General features: G+C 38.3%; 1 protein-coding gene across 2 annotated transcripts in view; it reads left to right on the top strand.

Moving 5' to 3' along the window:
* PARVA (parvin alpha) overlaps nucleotides 1–13,768 on the top strand; it is a 61,173-nt gene extending 47,405 nt beyond the window's left edge. For both annotated transcript variants that reach the window (XM_068147971.1, XM_068147972.1), the window contains 6 exons: nucleotides 227–246; nucleotides 1,574–1,635; nucleotides 2,320–2,388; nucleotides 3,981–4,082; nucleotides 4,469–4,541; nucleotides 8,641–13,768. In XM_068147971.1, coding sequence (XP_068004072.1) covers nucleotides 227–246; nucleotides 1,574–1,635; nucleotides 2,320–2,388; nucleotides 3,981–4,082; nucleotides 4,469–4,541; nucleotides 8,641–8,717 — 403 coding nt within the window. In that variant the 3' untranslated portion in view covers nucleotides 8,718–13,768. The remainder of the gene's footprint in view (nucleotides 1–226; nucleotides 247–1,573; nucleotides 1,636–2,319; nucleotides 2,389–3,980; nucleotides 4,083–4,468; nucleotides 4,542–8,640) is intronic.
* The last annotated feature ends 5,587 nt before the right edge of the window (nucleotides 13,769–19,355 follow it).

Here is a 19,355-nt window from a genome sequence, read left to right as displayed (position 1 = left end):
GAAGATATTATACTGATGGATTCCAGACTAATCCAGATTCTCAGCTGGAGTAACTTGATGGAGGTTTTCTTAATTCCATGTATCAAATCCAGTATTCACTGAACTAAAGGTCTTGCCATAGATGCTGTTTTCTTTTGCAACACAGTGTCCACAAGTGAATGATATATAACTGTTTTGTTCTTTGGTTTTTTTTTCTCCTTTCCTTTTTTTTTTTTTCTTCTCTTAGGGCACTATCAGGAAGGCATGGTAAGTTCATTTGATTATTATCTTTTTTTGTTGAGGCAGCCAAATTATATATTAGTTCTGCAGCGGGTGGTCACTTTGATCAAACTGCAAGGAAAAAGGATTTGAAGTTGCCCTGCAAATCCATAAACACACATATATATATGCACCACAGACTACTGCAACAGTTAACAAAAGAGGAAAAACATTAAAAGCAGTCTTCCCATCTTTAAAACACATGTAATTGCTTTTCAGCATGTGTTAATTTGCAGGTTTAACCTCCGGAACATTACTGTAATAGTATTAATGGTTATAAATTCCCACCATCATATGAAATGATATGTTATTGTAAACTTGCTGGTGAACTTGTTGGTACCCGTGCATACATTATCTACTTAGACTTTAATGACTTTGAGTCACTATTCAGGATGCCTAAACACCGTGCAAGTTCCTCTACGTACTTTTTCTTACTGCTAATGTTGAGACTGCACAAATGCCTGGTGAACAGAAAAATGGTGATTTAAGATGTTTAGGTGGAGTCCCACCAAGAATTTGCTTCTTGTAGTATTTCAATGCATGACTTCTTTTCCTAATGATATCCCTGAGCAGTCTTACTTTATGTAGAGTTTGCCTTCTACAAATGCCTTTGGATCTTCCCTAGCTTTTATTCAGGAATATGAATGTAGCATTTTGTGAAGTCTTTCACTATCATTCAGGTGATTATTGAAAAAGAAATTGCTTAGAAAAGGCTCTGGTGCCTTTTATTATACTTTTCCCCATGTTTTTCCCAAGGTAACTACAAAAGCATTCCAGGAATACTACTCTAGGTTGCCTATCCTGATGATAATCTCCTAAATTGTATATCATAATGGCTGAAAAACATGGATGCAAAGGATTGTATTGCAGCTGTGTAATCATAGGCTTACTTCAGTTGATTAATAATACAGCAAACCACAATGCAGTCAGTGACACACAGGAAGAATCTCCTTCCATGGATGTAGTGTCTTGATGTAAACTCATTTCGTCTGTACACACTGATTTGGTTTCTTAGGTCCCTGTATCTGCATGTTTGAGATTTTACACATGAAGATAACCATTCTTTGTTCATTTTTGAGAAGCAGGGTTGTTAGGTAATCCAAATCCTACTTGAATATGATGCCTTTTGTAAGTAATAGAGGATAGCAGCTTACAGCATGAGAGCAATATGCATATGGTACTTGGTATAGAAACAGACTATATTGAAACCTTTTGCTGACTGTGTTGTCTCAAAGGAGTATGTGCCTTAGTAAGTGTTTATTCTGCATTTGAACAATGGCTGCTTAGTATATTAACATCTTTGAATGTTTTTCAGAAAGAGATGCATTTGACACCTTGTTTGATCATGCTCCAGACAAGCTCAATGTAGTGAAAAAGGTTGGAAGGTTTATTTTATTTTTAAAATCTCTAAGGTGTGCTTCTGCATGCTCCTTTATCTGTGTGTACATGTGGTGAGTGTGTATGTATTGAATATATAATTGGCATCATTTGCATATACATTAAATACAGTTGAGCTTCAGGCTTAAACCAATACACAAATTCATGGTTATAATGTTACATTTTATTAGTATTTAGCAGCATGAACTTAACTTTGAAACATAGAACAACATGTAGTTATCAAAGGCTCAAGCAAAAAAGTTCTCACAATATGTACATTGAGTGGAACACAAATGATGGGTTGAATGTACCGATGCCAAAGAAGTATACAGTTTACAACTGCCAGGGGTCTGACCTAGAGTATTTTGGATGCTGTTGGATTTGAGCAGAATCCAGAGTCCAGTTACCCATTTCCTTATAGTCTGCTACAAGTTGGGTTTTTTTACATTGTTACATTTTAACAGTGTATTTTTATTTGTATACATCACATTTATTTTATTTCTGTTCTTCATTCTTGGAAAATAAACTAATTTATTTTTATGTTACATCTCAGTTTCAATATTTCTAAATTGTGTTGCAGCATTGTCACTTAATGCAGATTCTCTTCAGAGCAAAGTTCATACTGTGTGTGTTGAACTGCTCCCCTGCTGAGTAGGCTTTCACTGCATTGTTTTTGCATTTCAGACTCTCATCACCTTTGTGAACAAGCATTTGAATAAATTGAATTTGGAGGTCACTGAACTTGAGACCCAGGTACAATTTTACAGCATTTTTTAAAGGGAAGCTATAGTTCCCTATGTTATGCACTATGCTCCTGGGTTTATCCAGAAATTTAATTTAATTATGCTAGGTTGAGCTCCAAGATGTTACTCCATTTTATTTCATAAATTCTAAATGTGTTTGTATGAGGAAGACCCTCAGCAATTAAGCAAAGAACTCAAAAGGGCAGCTAAATTTCTCAAACAGTTTTGTACTTCCTTTTGCACAAAAATTAATTAACAGATGCTACCTCGTGGGTTCTGTTAAGTGCCATAAGCAGAACCTGTGCTTGTTTTGATCAGGAAAGAGCTCTGTCCACTTCATTTCAACCAACATCATGATGAACAGTTGTTTCCTGCCTACCTTTACACAAGCACACAACAACATGGGATTACAATGACTCTATTCAGTGAGATATGTTTGTGAGAGTAAAGCTGCTCAAGTGTATAGGCAACTGTACAGTTGGGTGCAGGCTTGATTGCACCACAGAGATCATGTGGTACACGGTCATGTTTCTTGTTCTCAGCTGCTAACATGGCTGAAAAGAAGCTAAAAGAAAAGCTTTGTCCTGCTGTATTAATACTTTTCCATGTGAATGACTTCAGCAGTTATCAAGGTCAAGCAGAAAGGATGGTATTCGCATTACCAAAAATCCCAGGTGTCTTCAGGACAGGCTTTATTTTATGTCTTGATTCATGTTATTAGGAATCTTTGGTTTATTTAAACAGCTATCAGTCTGAGAGATTGTAAATCAAGATTCAGAAAGAAATAATGAGTAAGGCTTATTAGAAAGGTGTTCCCTGTGCCTGCTTGTTGTATTGTTTACTGTTGGAAAAACCCATGTTATTCAAATGCTCCTAGAAAGCCCTCAAGCAGCTATTTGAAACAGTTTTCCCTAGGACTAGAGGCTGTCTTCCTAACAGTTCAAAGAAAACTACCTACCTCAGGAAGGTGATGGATTGCTTCAGTAAGTCTGACTGAGAGTATCTCAGTGCGCTGATAGACATGATGCTACAGGGCTAAGAGTGAGAGGCCTTTAACAAAATCTCATGGATGTTGCTATTTTTTTAGATAGAAATGAACATGCATCATAACAATGAGATAGCTGCCATGTGTAATTGCACACACTTCAAATTAAATTGGCACAGACTTTCAAAAGGTGGCTGAGACTGACTCTTTGTTACTTTATTTCCTCCAATATCTGAATTTCATTGCAGCCATGAGATTGCACCTTCATTCTGCTTTTGTCTGCTCAGAGAATGCATGCCATTTGAGAGCCTGAAAGGTGACTGTTCTGATTCCCCACAACTAGTAGAATAGAAAGAAAGGCAGAGATTAAAGCTGCTTATCACCTCTCTTTACAGGGACTTTATTCTGCATGTGTATTTTAGGATTAGGTTATTTTTGGAGAAGACAGAACATACAAGCTAAAGGAATCAAAGAAGTAAGATGAGATCTTTGAGTTGCAATCTAAAATACTTGTGTTAACAGTTGACAGCTCTGCATTGGATGATATATATCTTGTTTATTAAGCAAAGCAATGAATTATTCTGCAGGAAATGTACTGAGAAGTGTCTTTTTTACAGTTTGCAGATGGTGTGTACCTAGTCCTGCTAATGGGTCTCCTAGAAGGCTATTTTGTTCCTCTGCACAGTTTTTTCTTGACTCCTGACAGTTTTGAACAAAAGGTAATTAGATTTATTTTTTCTTTTAAAAGCAAACAAACGTGAACATATGTAGTGGTACAAGTATGACACAAACCTTTCTGCATAAATTTTGTGTAAGTAGCTGAAATCAGGAGAGGACTGTACTGATAACCATTTCCAAGCATTTTTAAGACATTTTTATTAATGCTTATCCAGAATAAAAGGGAAAATTATATTAATGATGGCATGGGTAGCAAGTATTAACAATGGTTTGTCTGGATTCCATGGACCAGATCTTCCACTGAGAGGCCTGACTGTTTTTTCCCTTCTGAACATCTGAGTTTATAGCTTTAAATAAATCTTTTCTTGACCATTTATGCTGTACCCTTTACAGTTCACACTTATAACTACCTCTATTATGTTATTAGGTCCTCAATGTATCCTTTGCATTTGAGCTAATGCAGGATGGTGGACTGGAAAAACCAAAGCCAAGACCAGAAGGTAGCTGTTCTACATTTTTTTGGTATCTCTTAAAAAGTGTGCATTGGATCCAGATCTTACTTCATAACATTACAGTAGAGCTAAATGAATGTTAAAACCTCAATCCAAGAATAGAATAGAATTAACCAGGTTGGAAGAGACCTTTGAGATCATCAAGTCCAACCTATCATTTGACACTATCTAATCAACTAAACCAAGGCACCAAGCGCCCCATCAAGTCTCTTCCTAAACACCTCCAGTGATGATGACTCCACCACCTCCCTGGACAGCCAATTCCAATGGCAAATCACTCTTTCTATGAAGAACTTCTTCCTAACATCCAGCCTAAACCTCCCCTGGTGCAGCTTGAGACTGTGTCCTCTTGTTCTGGAGCTGATTGCAAGATGCACTTTAAAGTGCTCATGCAACTCTGTACTTGAAATGGTTGATGGTTGCACTCTCAAATGTTGCAAGGCTTCCCCTCTTGTATGGCCAGGCTAAGATGTGTGTGATCAAATGTGCAGTAATACTCAGACAACCACTCAAAGAAAAAAAATTAAATTGTGAATGATGATGCTGGCAGATGTGGATTTCTCTAATTGCTCCATTTCCCCCGTCCCACATCTTCATACTAAATGTCAAATTTACAAGATTTTCACAAAAGAGGCAAATGTTGTGGAATTCAAATGTTGTGGAACTTCAAATATTTGCATAGCTGCCTTTGAATGCAGAATGTAATCATATATATTTAAATTGGATTTAAAGCTGGAGACTGAAAAAAAAATGTGCCTTGAGAGAGGGTGCTCACTTTAGCAGGACCAGGATTCTGCTCCTTTTTGCTCATGAAAATACAGGGTTTCAATTCAGCTTTTGGGGTTGGATATAGAACCCTTGGTTAACCATGTTATCAGATAGTCTAATGGTTCCTCCCATGAGATGCTACCACCTCTTACCTGGGCTGGGCATGCATCTTCTGCTTCTCTTTTCCCAACAGGGGTGGTAGTTAAGCTTCTGCTGATTACATACCACAAGAATCAATGTAATATATATGTGTTCTCAAGGCTTATTGCAGATTCACAGTCTATGGTGCACGCAGTCTTTTCCAGCCATAATACTGGATTGTCTTTCCCTGAAGAGTTGTGGAGTTTTACTGCTAATAGTAAGGGCATTCTGGAGGTTCAGGGACACATCAGTGAATCACATTCTGATCCCTTTTGTTTATTTTCCATCCCTCCCAGTTTCCAGATTGTAACAGCCGCAGTCATATGCACGCACCAAAAAGTATGTCTCAGTATTGAGCCTATGCTGCTGCTACATTTAATCTGGATCTAGTCTGTGTTTTTTGCTTCTTCTGATTGCTTGAACTCTTCTCCACAGTCATACTTATCTAAACGAGTAGTGAGTTGTATCACAAACTTTATGCTTCATACAGTCAAAGAGTGAAATCCAGGGATCCAAGTAAAACGAGTGTCTGTGATCCCTTACTCCCCATAGAGGTTTAAAATTTGTATGGCATTTAATTTTTCAGGTATGTATTGCTTTAGGGGATGGCTAATTTTTCCAGTATAAATCAAGCCATAAGGATATTTCAGCATATATAAGACATTTCTTGTGCAATTATTGAAATGCTTAATATGAAACTTCCTGCCCAATGTGAATGGAAAAACACATCTGTTTTATGTGTTGTTACATTGGGCACAAAGCCCATGCTTAAAATTTCCAGTGAGCAAAACAGTACTGAAAAGGATCTTACCCAAAATGTGTATACTAAATACTCTTTAAATTCCTGCACTGTTATTTGGGGGGCTTGAGGAAAAACTATGCTGAAAAGTGCTTTAGAATACGAAGAACATAGTTTGTGGAAAAAGCAATGCAGTTAAATAAGTAAGTATGTTAAACCAGTGATTTTTACGGGGTCAACATTTATTTGGGTTATTTGCAATATAATTGGAAAGGTATTAAAAAGCCTTCCATGACCTTTTACTTTAAAACTGGCCTGACCATTCATCTCCTGAGTCTTTTATGAATTAGTTTGCAGTTTGAGCTTCTTTTTGAAAGTCGTACATCAAAGCCAAACTCAAGTTTCTCTCTTCGAAAACTGCAATCATTATACATCTTGGGCAAATGCATGTAGCAATGGAAATAACTTGTCTGAGAGCAGGATTCCTTTTAGTTTGGATCTATCTATGGAATTCTGTTGTGGTGGTGGTGGAATCTTCTATTAACTTTGTGAAGACCTGTCAAAGTTACCTCTTCATTCATTCGAAGTTCTCTGTTAGGAAAAGAAAGTGTTATACGGTTTGCTGTTGGCCTCAAAGAGGAAACTTGCCAAGTTATATGCAAAACCAAAAAGATATTGCAAGGTATAACATGATGTTGTGGAAGCAATGTGCTCTTCCTGTAGCTTTTGGCATTTTATCTTCATTTGATACCAAGCATTTTTTATCTGATTTATTAAGGACCACAAAACCATGCAAACATGGTTACATAACTGTGCATAGGCCCAGTATAAAATCTAGGTTTGGGTGTTTTCACCCTTTTGTCTGTGGATATCATTTTGCCATATAGAGAGTACCTTCAGCCGTTCCAAGTTTGGGATACTGTGCATACTTTGGGACACCATGCACAGGTGTAACCCCTTCACAATCAGTGTATGTAATTATAATGGCAAAACGTTCTGATGATTACCTTTACAATTTGCTAAGCTTTCTTGAAGGTTTTGTAGATAATGGTGAGTATACATCCCCATGCCTTAATGGCTGTTTCCAAGAACTAAAGTAAGGAGAATGAGTTCCTACACAGACAACAGAAATAGGCAATTCTAAGTCCTAATCTGAAATGCAATATTCCTTGAAGTACTAGTGTAGACTGCTGCAGTAGTACTTGTCTGGTTTATAGATTTCTTCTGAAATAATACTGACTTTTCAAGAAGTTCTCTTCAAAACAGAGGTTTTCATTACCTTTTTGTTTCACATAAATCCTTACTTTAGATGTTGGGTTTCTAAGCTGATTGAGCCATGTACATCAGCTAACCCAAAGCATTTTCAGAAGCGTCTTCAAGAGGCACTTAGATATACCTAGCTTTTCCAGATCCTTTAGAAAATTTAAACTGCCTTTAGCTATCTTGCCAAAATTTGACCTAATAAAGCCATTAGCTCCTGCCTGATTTTTTCAATATCATTACTTCTCAGCCACAATTGACTGAAGATTCAGTCATATAAATATACATAGTCCTAGACACAAATTGTCTCATAGGCATCAAAACCTTGGTCGCATTTCTACATCAGCACCATTAGCCGTTTGTATCCCTAGCTAAAAGTGACTGAAATACTGACTTTTGCATTCACACAGCATTGCTAGTTTTATTTATATTTCTGCTCCTTCTTTCTGGCCTGCATTAGGAATAGTGTGGCCAGGAGGAGCAGGGAAGTCATTGTGCCCCTGTACTCTGCATTGGTTAGGCCGCACCTTGAGTACTGTGTCCAGTTCTGGGCCCCTCAGTTTAAGAAGGACATCAAAACACTTGAACGTGTCCAGAGAAGGGCAACAAGGCTGGTGAGAGGCCTTGAGCACAAGTCCTATGAGGAGAGGCTGAGGGAGCTGGGATTGTTTAGCCTGGAGAAGAGGAGGCTCAGGGGTGACCTCATTGCCCTCTACAACTACCTGAGGGGTGGTTGTGGCCGGGAAGGGGTTGGTCTCTTCTCCCAGGCAACCAGCACCAGAACAAGGGAACACAGTCTCAAGCTGCGCCAGGGGAAGTTTAGACTCGAGGTGAGGAGGAAGTTCTTCACCGAGCGAGTCATTTGTCATTGGAACGGGTTGCCCAGGGAGGTGGTTGAGTCACCATCCCTGGAGGCGTTCAAGAGGAGATTGGACGTGGCACTTGGTGCCATGGTCTAGTCATGGGGTCTGTGTTGATAGGTTGGACTCGATGATCCTCGAGGTCCTTTCCAACCTAAGTTATACTGTGATACTGTGATATCCTTGTGCTTCTAATGTTCATGGGTATGGATTCAAGCAAGAAAAGGGAGTATAGACAATAGATGCTTTTTTCTGAAAAATGTTTTGAGCTAATGAAGTGACTAATTGGTTTTCCCTTGTCTTGTTATTTTTTTTTTAGATATTGTAAATTGTGACTTGAAGTCTACCCTGAGAGTACTGTACAATTTGTTTACCAAATACAGGAATGTGGAATGAAGAATTGACTTGGGTCATAAAGAAGTGTTACAATGAAAGCATCATAACAATTTTTCATCAGTATTCCTCTGCATCTTTATCATAAAAGGAATGAAACCACTTATCTGAAGAATTTATAATTGGTTATTCTTGCACTACTATTTTCATAGTAGATTTAAAATTAATAGAACGTATGAAGAAAAAACAGTTTGTAGAAAGGCATTTGCACGAGCTCTGGGAGAATGACTGTCTCAATAATATCTGTTTTCACGCTGTTTTGTGGTAGGTGGAGCAACCATGCAAAAAACATAGCAACTTTAATTGAATTCAGTCTTTGAAGCCAATCATAGGAAGATTCTGTACTGAGTATCTATTTTAATGTTTTTTACATGTATATTTTCTAATCTGAGGAGGGGAAGAATAATTCTGTCCAGGATTAGATGGTTGTATTCTGATTGTGAAAAATGTGCATGGGGAGAAACGGTTCAATAGGGTTGTTCACATCACAGCTAAAAGGAGGAGACTTTCTCAAGCACTTAATCTGACGAATTTTTATTTCAAGTGCCATTAGGCTTGAATTCTATGAGTATAAACTGAAGTGTCTACTCATTCCTTCAGGCTTACTATAATGTGATCCTCTGCTTTACATATGTGCTATACAGCATTCCACATTAAGCACACTTTGCAGCTTGTCACTTGGTTTTGTTTAAGGAAGAGATCTTTTTTGCAAAGTACACATTTCAGGAAAACACAGCTGTTTAATACAGCTTCCTTATAATATTTCTGTTATTACATAGTATTAGAAAGGAAAAGAATGGCTTGATTTAGTAGTTTAAATACAGGATTATCAGGTTGCAGGTTTAGGTTTCGATAAATTGGATTTAGAATTTGTCCCTTTGATTGATTTTATGATGCATATCTGTTGCTGCATAATGTCCAACACAAACAAGTAAGACTAATTTTCTGGAAACATTCCTATAGTGCTTCAGATACAAAAGCGCTGCTTTTTGGTCAAAACTACTCATATCTGCAAAGATTCTGTTACGATGTGAGGTTCTTTGGTCATTTTACGTGGCTATAAAGAATACGTTTATCTAATCTTAAGCAACTATAAGCTGTTTGGCTTTATCTTTAACAAAAACAAAAAAGGGAGATGGGAGTTGATTCTTCCCTTAGGCTGATACCAAGCACCAGTTATGTTCCCATAATGAAGCTCATAAAGACTGCCTGAATCATCTAAAACTGCACAGGCAGCAGTTGTGAAGAGTACATTAGTCCTTCGCTAGGAGTCTGGATGTTAGTGTTAGATACCTTTTTTAAATGAAGCATTCCAGTGCAAACATAGATCCTTGGGATCCTGGGTTATACAGTAAGGAAAGAAATTCCTTAAAGCAGAAATTACTGGACAAGTGTTCAGAAATCCTTGGGATGCTTAGTGCAGGAAGGAGACTTGTTAACGGTCATCCAATTAGGGCAGAACTGGTATATGTAAAAGGGAAAGCAGTTGGTCAGTTTGTGTGTTCATCTGAAGAAATGCAGTGCTGGCAAGAGCAGTCAATAGCAGCTCTATGTTAGGTACTGTAAAAAGCTTGATGTATTTTTTATTTTACCAGGACTCTTTTTGTAATGTAGGGATTTCTAGTGCAACATTAGCATAAAGGGAAGACAAGCAATTACATTTTGTCTTAGACAAACACTAACTGATGTTTTAAAACAAGATGATACTGACTTCTGCTGGGGAAGCTACAGAAATTAATTCTTATGAGAAGTAAATACCAACTTTTGCAAAGGAAATGCAATATTTAATTCAATAGACAATACCTAGATGTTATCTGATTAAAATGTTTTGTTACCTCTATATTTTCAATCGAATTTCTGAAAACAGAGGTGCAGCAAATAACAATTATTTGTCTTTTACAGAGGGAAATACCTGGACATTTTGGCCTTGGGGAATATCAACGTTTTACCTTTAATATCAGAGAAGCTAAGCAATAGGAATTAACCAAGTATTTTTTGAGCAGAACTTCTCATATATGTACCAGCAGCAGTTTGGGCTTGTTTTAATGTTTAACATGGAAGTTTTTCATTCACACACGTATATTATACTAATTGTAGTAGTTAATTAATTAAAACATATTTTTCTGCAGGTCATGCTCAGCTGAAACACTTCTACATCTCCACAATACCAAAACATTTGGATTGCCCTTGTTTGCAGGAATGCACTCTATTGAAAAATCCATATATGTAAAGGAAAAAGGTTAGGAACAGTGAAATTAGTTTTTGCCTGGAGTTGAAAATAAATATTCCTGTGCTATATTGGTGTAACATTACTGGAGATTTTGAAGTCTGTCAGAGTCCATTTTCCATCCTTAAAGAACATAAAACTGAGACATAATGATGACATTTTCGTGCTGTAATGCAATTATGCAGAAACATAGAAACATTTAAACTATCCACCCTTTACACAGTTATCTATCTTATGATAGAGAATTATGTAAATGAAAACAGAACAGTCTCCTATGTAAACATAGACCTATGTGATAGTTAGAACTCATTCACACTAACAGTATATGCTGCCATATAGGACAGGGTCACTGCTTATATTTTTGACTATAGATTTAAATAGCTATCAGATAAATATTGAATTCTAATAGATTATATCTAATATTTATTGCTTTGATATAGAATATTATAGAAATATAGTATACTACTGTAGACAGTTTGATCTTCAGCAGTCAGTGTAGGCCAGCACCCTCCTTCAGGGAAATGAATGTTGTTAGCTGGGCTAAATTCTACTGACACCTGTGATGCTTTCATCCTTGATACACAGTAGTGTATCTGGATGTGCAGCTGAATGCAGAGTTTTCCTCACCCTTTATATAAAGGTAGAAGTTTTAAAAGTTCTAGGTCAATCCTGCATTTATTTATAGTTACATTGAATGATTAAATAGTTCCAAATCAAAGTATTTAGTGCATATAAGATTATGAACAGTCCCTTGGTGAGTCCAGTTTCTCTACTGGTCCCAGAGGGAGCCTCTGATCTTAAGGCTGCTATCTCAATGCTTGGCTAGATTTCTAAAGCTCTGTAATACGAATCCAAGCCACTGCCTTAACATGTCATGGTGGTATCAGGATCTCATCCACCAGATCAATGTGCTTGTCTGTTGTGCTCTACCACAGAATCACAGAACGGCAGGGGTTGGAAGGGACCTCTGAATATCATCTAGTTCAACCACCCATGAGCAGGATCACCTAAAGTAAATAGTGTAAGAACAAGTCCAGATGGGTTTTGAATGCCTCCAGAGATGGAGACTCAACAGCCTCTCAGCAGCTTGTCCAGTGCTTTGCTACCATCAAAGTGAAGAGTTTTTGTATGCTGCTCTGTTCCAGTTTCTGTCCATTGCCCCTTGTCTTGTCACATGAAAGCCCACAGGTACCTGAGTCCACTGAAAATTGGCAGGTTATTAGCCCATAGTGAGTAACAGGCAGTTAACATTGCTGCTGCTGGGGCATTATGAAACTGACAACAGAGTTTTCTGTGCTTCTCAGACTTCTAATCCATCCCTTGCATCCAACAATATGGTATCCGTATTTGTGTTATGGTTGGAGATAGGCATTCTTTCCCTATTGCTAGATACTGGCATGCTCTGTCAGCCACACAAAACTTACTTTTTTTCAAAGAGAAGCTACAGATTCTTAGTAGTACATCAAAAAATGTCATCAGAATAATTATGTATATCCTAGTATCTTCAGCTTCTTTCAGATTTCTTTGCCAGCTGGCAGACATTTGTTTGCCATAAAGAACAGCCCTAGAAACACAGTATTGAAGGACTCTTTCCATAATTTTACCTGATACACACATAAAGTCCAGAATTGCATTGGTTTAGATTTCTGATGCAGTACAGATTCATCAGTTTTCTTATTAAATAACCTGACTGCAGTAGGTACCTTGCTGTTACAGGAGAGAGCAGCTCTTGCAGCTGCATAGTTCAGGAATTCAAGTGGACAAATGAGTGCTGGAAAAGGTCCTCATCTTCTTTGACTGACTGTGAACCAAGTTCCTGATTGACATTTCTCTGTGTAAACCAGTGGCATTAAAACAACATTTGACCCTTTCTGTTTGCAGAAGGTTACAGGACTTGGGAGTGGTTTACATTCAGGCAGACTATATTGATTGAGGTAAATACTACTTGGTTGGCTTTTGTTCTTACTTTCTTAAAGTGTGTTTTTTAATTAATGTTTCAGATAAATCTAGCAGATACCTTAATGCAAGCCATGGTGTTGTAAAGCAGAATGGTTTTTAAAAGTAATGGTGTTTATTTCAGTAGAGAAAGATATATATAAGATATTTAATACACTAGATACTAGCTTTAGGTCTAGTTTTTGTAATTCTTGTCTTCCTGTCAAAACAGCCTTCATGAATGGCCTGTGTGTGCCAAGCACCCAAAAAGAGAATAATGCCATGAAGACCTCTTGCAAGATGTTCTACACTGTTACCTAATAGACTTTTGTCATTTTACTATAATAATTAGAATGGGGTTTTTCTTTGCAGATAAATTACAATTAAAGGCTAAAGAAATCCATTGAGTAATTAAAGTAAGGTATTTTGTTTTGATGTATTGCAGAAAAAGTGGAGCTAGCAGCACCAAAATTATGCATACCTCACCATCCACAGATTTTCCAAAGATATTCTGAGTAATTTAATATTTACTAGGGCTATTTTTACATATGTTGACAATATTTTCTGTGTGCCTATTTCTTTTTGCAATAACGAGGTTTGCTTTTCTGTCTAATGGTTTAATACTGAAAACTTTGCAACAATGTTAATGTCAGTGAAATGTTTGGTTCTCCATTTCAATATCAAGCTAATTGAGAAAAAAGAATATTTGCAAAATAATGCTTCTTATCACATGTATCTGAAAATAAGGGTTAGTTTACATGAAGCTGCATTGCCTTAGCTTTCAAATATATTTTGTATTACGTAAGTTAACAGACACTGTATTGCTGATTTTTTTCCCTTTGCTTATTCTGAAACCTTTGTTATGATCCACAATAAAATTTGCACCTGAAAATCAGCACTCTATGTTGTTGTTGGGGCAAAAAAATGAGGAAGGCTGTATGGTTTCTGTTCTTGGAGCTTCCAGACCTCTCCATCTAACCCATTTTCAGTTACTTCTTTGTGGGTGCAGTAGGTGTTTATTATTCTGTGGGGGCTGGTGACAGCTGAAAGTGGGTTGGCAAAAACAGCCATGTAAACATATGCTAGAAATGATTAACAGCAGCAGGTCAGGAAAATGCCATATTTGACTCAGAATAGCAAAGTATACCTTTGCTTTAGTATCAACTGTGTCGAATGCTTCACTGGTGATACTGCAGCTGAGTGTAATGCCTTTTTCCGCATTTTCTGCAGAAACAATGTAGTTACAAAATGAACACAGAATTTTAAAGTAACTGCAATTATCATTTCAGAAAATAATGGCATTTAGGAAGATTTTGAGGTCTAGTTTTTTACAAACTTGTTTTTGTTGTGACCCTTTAATACAGGAGCATCAGTGCAGAACTGGGAACCAGTCAAAAATACAGGCAGCTACAGATCGACATTTTTAGACACTGAATTACTGGAATGAATCCAGAAGCAGGTGTGTGATCTATAGGTCTGCTTGCAAACCTGAAACCAACAAGCAGAGCTGCCTGATCAACAGGTAGCACTAAGGACAGGGGGAGTTTTAATGCCATTCTTCAATCCCAGCCTAATACTCAGAGCGGGAAAGAACTCTCTCTATCTACTTAGGTTCCACAGTCTTAAGCCCCACCATAAACACTTGCAGCTTTAGTCCTGAATTTTGTAGATTTTTTCCTGAAGAGCAAGTAGACTTGTTCTTCTTCAAACTTTGCAGTACAACAAAAATGTCGTGGTCTGGCTATCTCAATTCCTTCATTGCTTTCGCATTAACTAACAGAGAGTAGAAAAGAGAGTGTAAATTGTGATTGGGTTGTTGAAAATGTGGAATAGGATGTGGGACAAGAACCAGTCTTCTGGGCCTTCTGTAGGGCCTGCTTTTGTATTTTAATCAAAGGGTGCTAAAATTCCAAACCACATTTTGAAAAGGAATCAAAATTAACATCAACTCTGTTACAGTGTAAAGTTCCTGCTGAGTTTTGATCACTCTCCTCTTTTCCAGAAGGCAAATCGTATCCAGAAGGCAAATCGTATCCTGGGCTGCTTCAAGAGGATTGTGGCCAGCAGGTCAAGAGAGGTGATTCTTCCCCTTTACACCACTCTTGTGAAATCCCACCTCAAATACTGTGTCCAGTTTTGGTGTCCCCATCACACAGAGCTTTTGGTGGCAGTCCATAGGAGGGACACAAAAATGATCCAAGGGCTTGAGCACCTCTGCTATGAGGGTAGGCTGGGGAATCTAGGGGTGTTCAGCCGGGATAAAAGACAACTCTGGGGGGACCTTATAGCTGCCTTCCAAAACCTGAAGGGATCCTACAGGGAGGCTGGAGAGGAACTTTTTGTAATGGTGTCTAGCAACAAGACAAGAGGGAAAGAGGTTTTAAGCTGACGGAAAATAGGTTCAGGCTGGATTTTAGGATGAAGTTCTTCAGTACAAGGGTGGTGGGACTCTGGAATAGGTTGCCCAGGGAGGTTGTGTATACCTGCTGCCTGGGGGTGTTCAAGGCCAGGTGGATGAGGCCTTGAGCAGTCAAGTCTGGTTGTTAGGCATTGCTGCCCATGGCAGGGAGTTTGAAGTAGATGGTCTTTAAGGACCCTTCCATTCTGTGATTCCAGGACACTTCTGTGAAAATGGCCCCAAGAGAAGGTGTTCCTACCCCACACAGCCTGCAACCTGACTTAGGTTTGCCTTTCCTCTAGCAAAGCAAATAATAGTGTAATCTTATGCTTCCTGTTTGTTCTCTGTCATTAGATGAGGTCATGTGGGTAGGTGACCAGACATCAGCTACAAGCTGTGTACTAGGAAAACAGCAGGCATAATTGCATTTTGCCTGTAAAGCAAGTTGAGATTGCTTGGGCCTTCTCACCACAAGTTATGGATTGAGTGTTGCATCTCCTTTTTGGATCCCAGCCAGGCTGAAACTTAAACTATTCCATCCCAGTGAGACTGGTTCAGCTAAGAACGTGTGCAGGGATAAAACGCTAGGGATTTTTTTCAGTTGAAAATCAAGGGTGAAACTTGGATGGGTTTGGGAGGAGATGGCACACAAACAGATTTTCCAGGATTGCAGCCTTGGTGCCTGTATTCTGTGTGAAGAACAGAAAATGTGCTTGAGGCCATGCCCCTCAGATGTGCTGGGAAAGGAAAACAGGAAGAGCATCTTCTGCTTCCCTTCTGGGATCATGTTATGGCAGACTGCACAGACTGTTTCCTATTTGGCTCAATTTAATTTTACTGAGAATAACTCTGGAAACGTGCTTTAACTATTCCTCTCTCTCCTGAATGTTTGCACTGTTCCAGTTAGGTGAACATTAATACTAAACTGGCATGTTGAGGCTCTAAAGTCTTCAGCTGTGACTGATCAGCACCATCCACTGCTTAGGTCTTCGGATGCTGGGAGGAATGAGTGGTGCTGACTGTAGTCGTGCCTCAGAATGATCAGTCCATTGGATCACATGCCAAATTTATAACTGTTACATTGAATGAACAGATGAGGGCTATTAAATTACATGCAGGGGGGTGGGAAATAGCTGTGACTAGAACTTTCTTTTTTCTTTCTTTCTTTTTTAAAAAATGTAATTTTCCTTTTGTTTTGTTTGTTTTGTTTTGTTTGCTTGCTTGTTCTTTTTGTTGGGTGGCAATACTTATGTGAGGGGGCAGTACAAGGCCTGAGACTTTTAAGGTGCTGAGGACTGTAGCCTCAGCAGAATGCTGAATTAACTTTAATATGTGAGAAAAGTACTTGTGGTTTCTTTGAGTCTGTTTTACCTAGACATGGATAAATATTCCTATCACTGTGGGAAGCCTCAGTCACATTTACACTAAGGCCTGCATTGTATTGTCTTCACATCCTAGCACAATCCTTTATAATTACACCCACAAACCCATTACTTTTAAGGCCTACTTTCCTCAAGTGATCATTTATAGCTGCTTTGTAAATGACCTCATAAAAGATACATGTTTCTTGTCCACTCTTGTATTCATTAAGAGTTTTTCACCTACATGAGGGTTGAAAAACCAGGATAATTTATGTCTTCTCTTGTGAGGCCCTTGGAGATCAGATAACTAAATCAATGGCAGAGTAGCAGAATGCTGCTGTCTGCTTTCAACCTTGGCATTACATTTTAGGCAGATACAGCTCAGGTGTGCTTATTATTGGTGTTTGGTTTATATCCATGCCTACAGGGTTTGTTGCACTAGCAATTCCATGAATGCAAGCTATGATACAGGCCTTGCTTTGAAAGGCTTGCAGTCTTACAGGAATGTGGGAGGAGAGAAGCTGTAAACGAACTTCTCCAGTTTACAGAGATCATAATAGGTTTGGATTAGGAACCAAAATCTTCTCTCTGTACCTCGTGTCTTTTAAGCTGTGGTGTGGAACAAGGCGCTAGAAAGTTAGCAATGCAGTTTGTGTGTACTGCCCTTCCCCAAGGAAAAAGGGACCAGAGGAATCATAAAGCATGAGAGATTACCACACTTCCAGTGGTAAAGGTGTAGGTGCTTAGCAACAGGCCACTGTGGCAAGTGTGGGTTTGTTGGGTTGCTTGAGGAGAAATTCTTCCCACTGAAGTACTCCAGGGCCACTGGCTAGGAAGGAATTACCAGGGCTACAAATTACCTGCTTGTGATTTAGACTTTCCTCTGTGATAGCAGTTTACACACTTGCATGTGCATATTGTTACAATAATAGAGTACTGAAGGTGGTGTGAGTCCTGGATTTCTAAGCCTTCTGTACCTCCAGATATTTCTGGATGTTTGTAATGGCACTTGAATAGACAGAAAGGACATCATTAGAGCATATCTATATCCTTAATTGCATAAAACCCTTGTACATCTACTGTCTGAAACCAGCACTTGGTTCAAACACTATCATACCCTCTAGCTTCATTTTTTCTGTTACCAGGACAAATTAACCCATTAGCTGCACACAGTGTATTGTGAGTCAGAGGTATATGACTCATATGAATAGAACACATTTCTATTCTGGTTTTAATTAACTTGGCTTCCACCCAAATCCTCCTTACAAATGAAAGATACTACATTAGCTGAAGTCTCCAATACATTTTTACGGTTTCTGCTAAACTTACATGTGTATTTTTATGAGATAATGCTAACAAAAAATAAAATACCATGGATGCACTTGTTTAAAAAGGAGGCAACAAAACTGTTTTATTTGACAGAGTGTGAAAGTATTGTAATTAGTCTTGTTTGTTTGCTTGCCTTGCAAACTAGATGAGAACAAAAAAGAAATGCACAGTTCTAACACATCGGGAAATTAGTCCCTATTTTGATTTAGATAAGTGGAAAACAAGTGTGAGGTGTCCCTGCCCATGGCAAGGGGGTTGGAACTGGATGATCCTTGTGGTCCCTTCCAACCCTGACTGATTCTATGATTCTAAGTTTTTGGTGGCCACATTTCCGGTAGAAATGCAATACTAGGTGACACTTTCCATTCTGATTTTCATAATTTTGCCTTCTGATTACTTTTATTTTCATTCTTCCTTGGTTTCTTTTGAAAAATAAAATGTGAAGATTGACTTAGTCAGGATTCTTATCAGTATTTCTAATGGGGTCACTGTGACTTCTCTTAATAAAGCAATACCGAAATCAGTATAAATATAAATTATGGAGAGGGTAATCTGAGCCATTACTAAGTGCAGCTTGTCAAAACTGAAGCAATACTAATTGTATTTACACAATTTAAAAAAGAAGAAAAACTGAGAAAACAAAACAACCCTTCTCTGACCCTTGCAGAAATCCAGGCCTGAATTTTACTTAACACTGAGTTTTCTTCATGGCACCTTAGGGACTCTCATTACAAATGACAAGAGGCACACAGATACTTGGTGGAGCCTTCCCACCACACCACACTGTCTAAAGAAATGATCACAGAATAAAAGCAGAGGATGAGGGGAAGAGAGAGAAATGTATCTTTGTGTGAACACTTTGTAGTTTGCAGCATGCTTGTATAACACAATGAGGGTGGGCCAGCTGGCTGTAAAGTAACCTAGACTGATAAATTAATCAGGAGTATGCTCTGTGTGCCACCAACTGTCCTGTGACTAATAAGTTAGTTTTCTGCTTTGGCAGGTTCAGTGAGTTTACTTGTAGCATGAAGAAGAGAGATGGAAGAAAAAGGTCAGGTTTTAAAAGGGGCTTAGTTTTAGGGGCTCTGAAATGAAAACTTGCATGTGGACCTCTACTTCCCAGACTCTGCAGTCCCATAGTTTAATTCCAGTTGCTTAGAGCACTTAATGGAGATCTGCCTTCAACTCTGACTGCCACCGGTTAGTCCTGATAAAGCCCTAACTCGCCTTCTCATTGCCTAAGTGGTGACATTAGGACTTTCATCAAAGCAAAGAAATTAGAGGCACGTAGCAGACAGCTTCATTTAACCAGAGCTCCATGTTCAGATTCAGAGATTTTTCTGTCTCAGAGAAACATTGTCCTCTTGTACAAGAAAGTCTGGCAGTGAATT

The sequence above is a fragment of the Melanerpes formicivorus genome, unplaced genomic scaffold (genome assembly GCF_026170545.1).
Source record: "Melanerpes formicivorus ecotype bairdi unplaced genomic scaffold, bMelFor1.0.p_v2 SCAF_16, whole genome shotgun sequence".
Lineage (NCBI taxonomy): Eukaryota > Metazoa > Chordata > Aves > Piciformes > Picidae > Melanerpes > Melanerpes formicivorus.
This window is presented reverse-complemented; position numbering and strand designations above follow the sequence as displayed.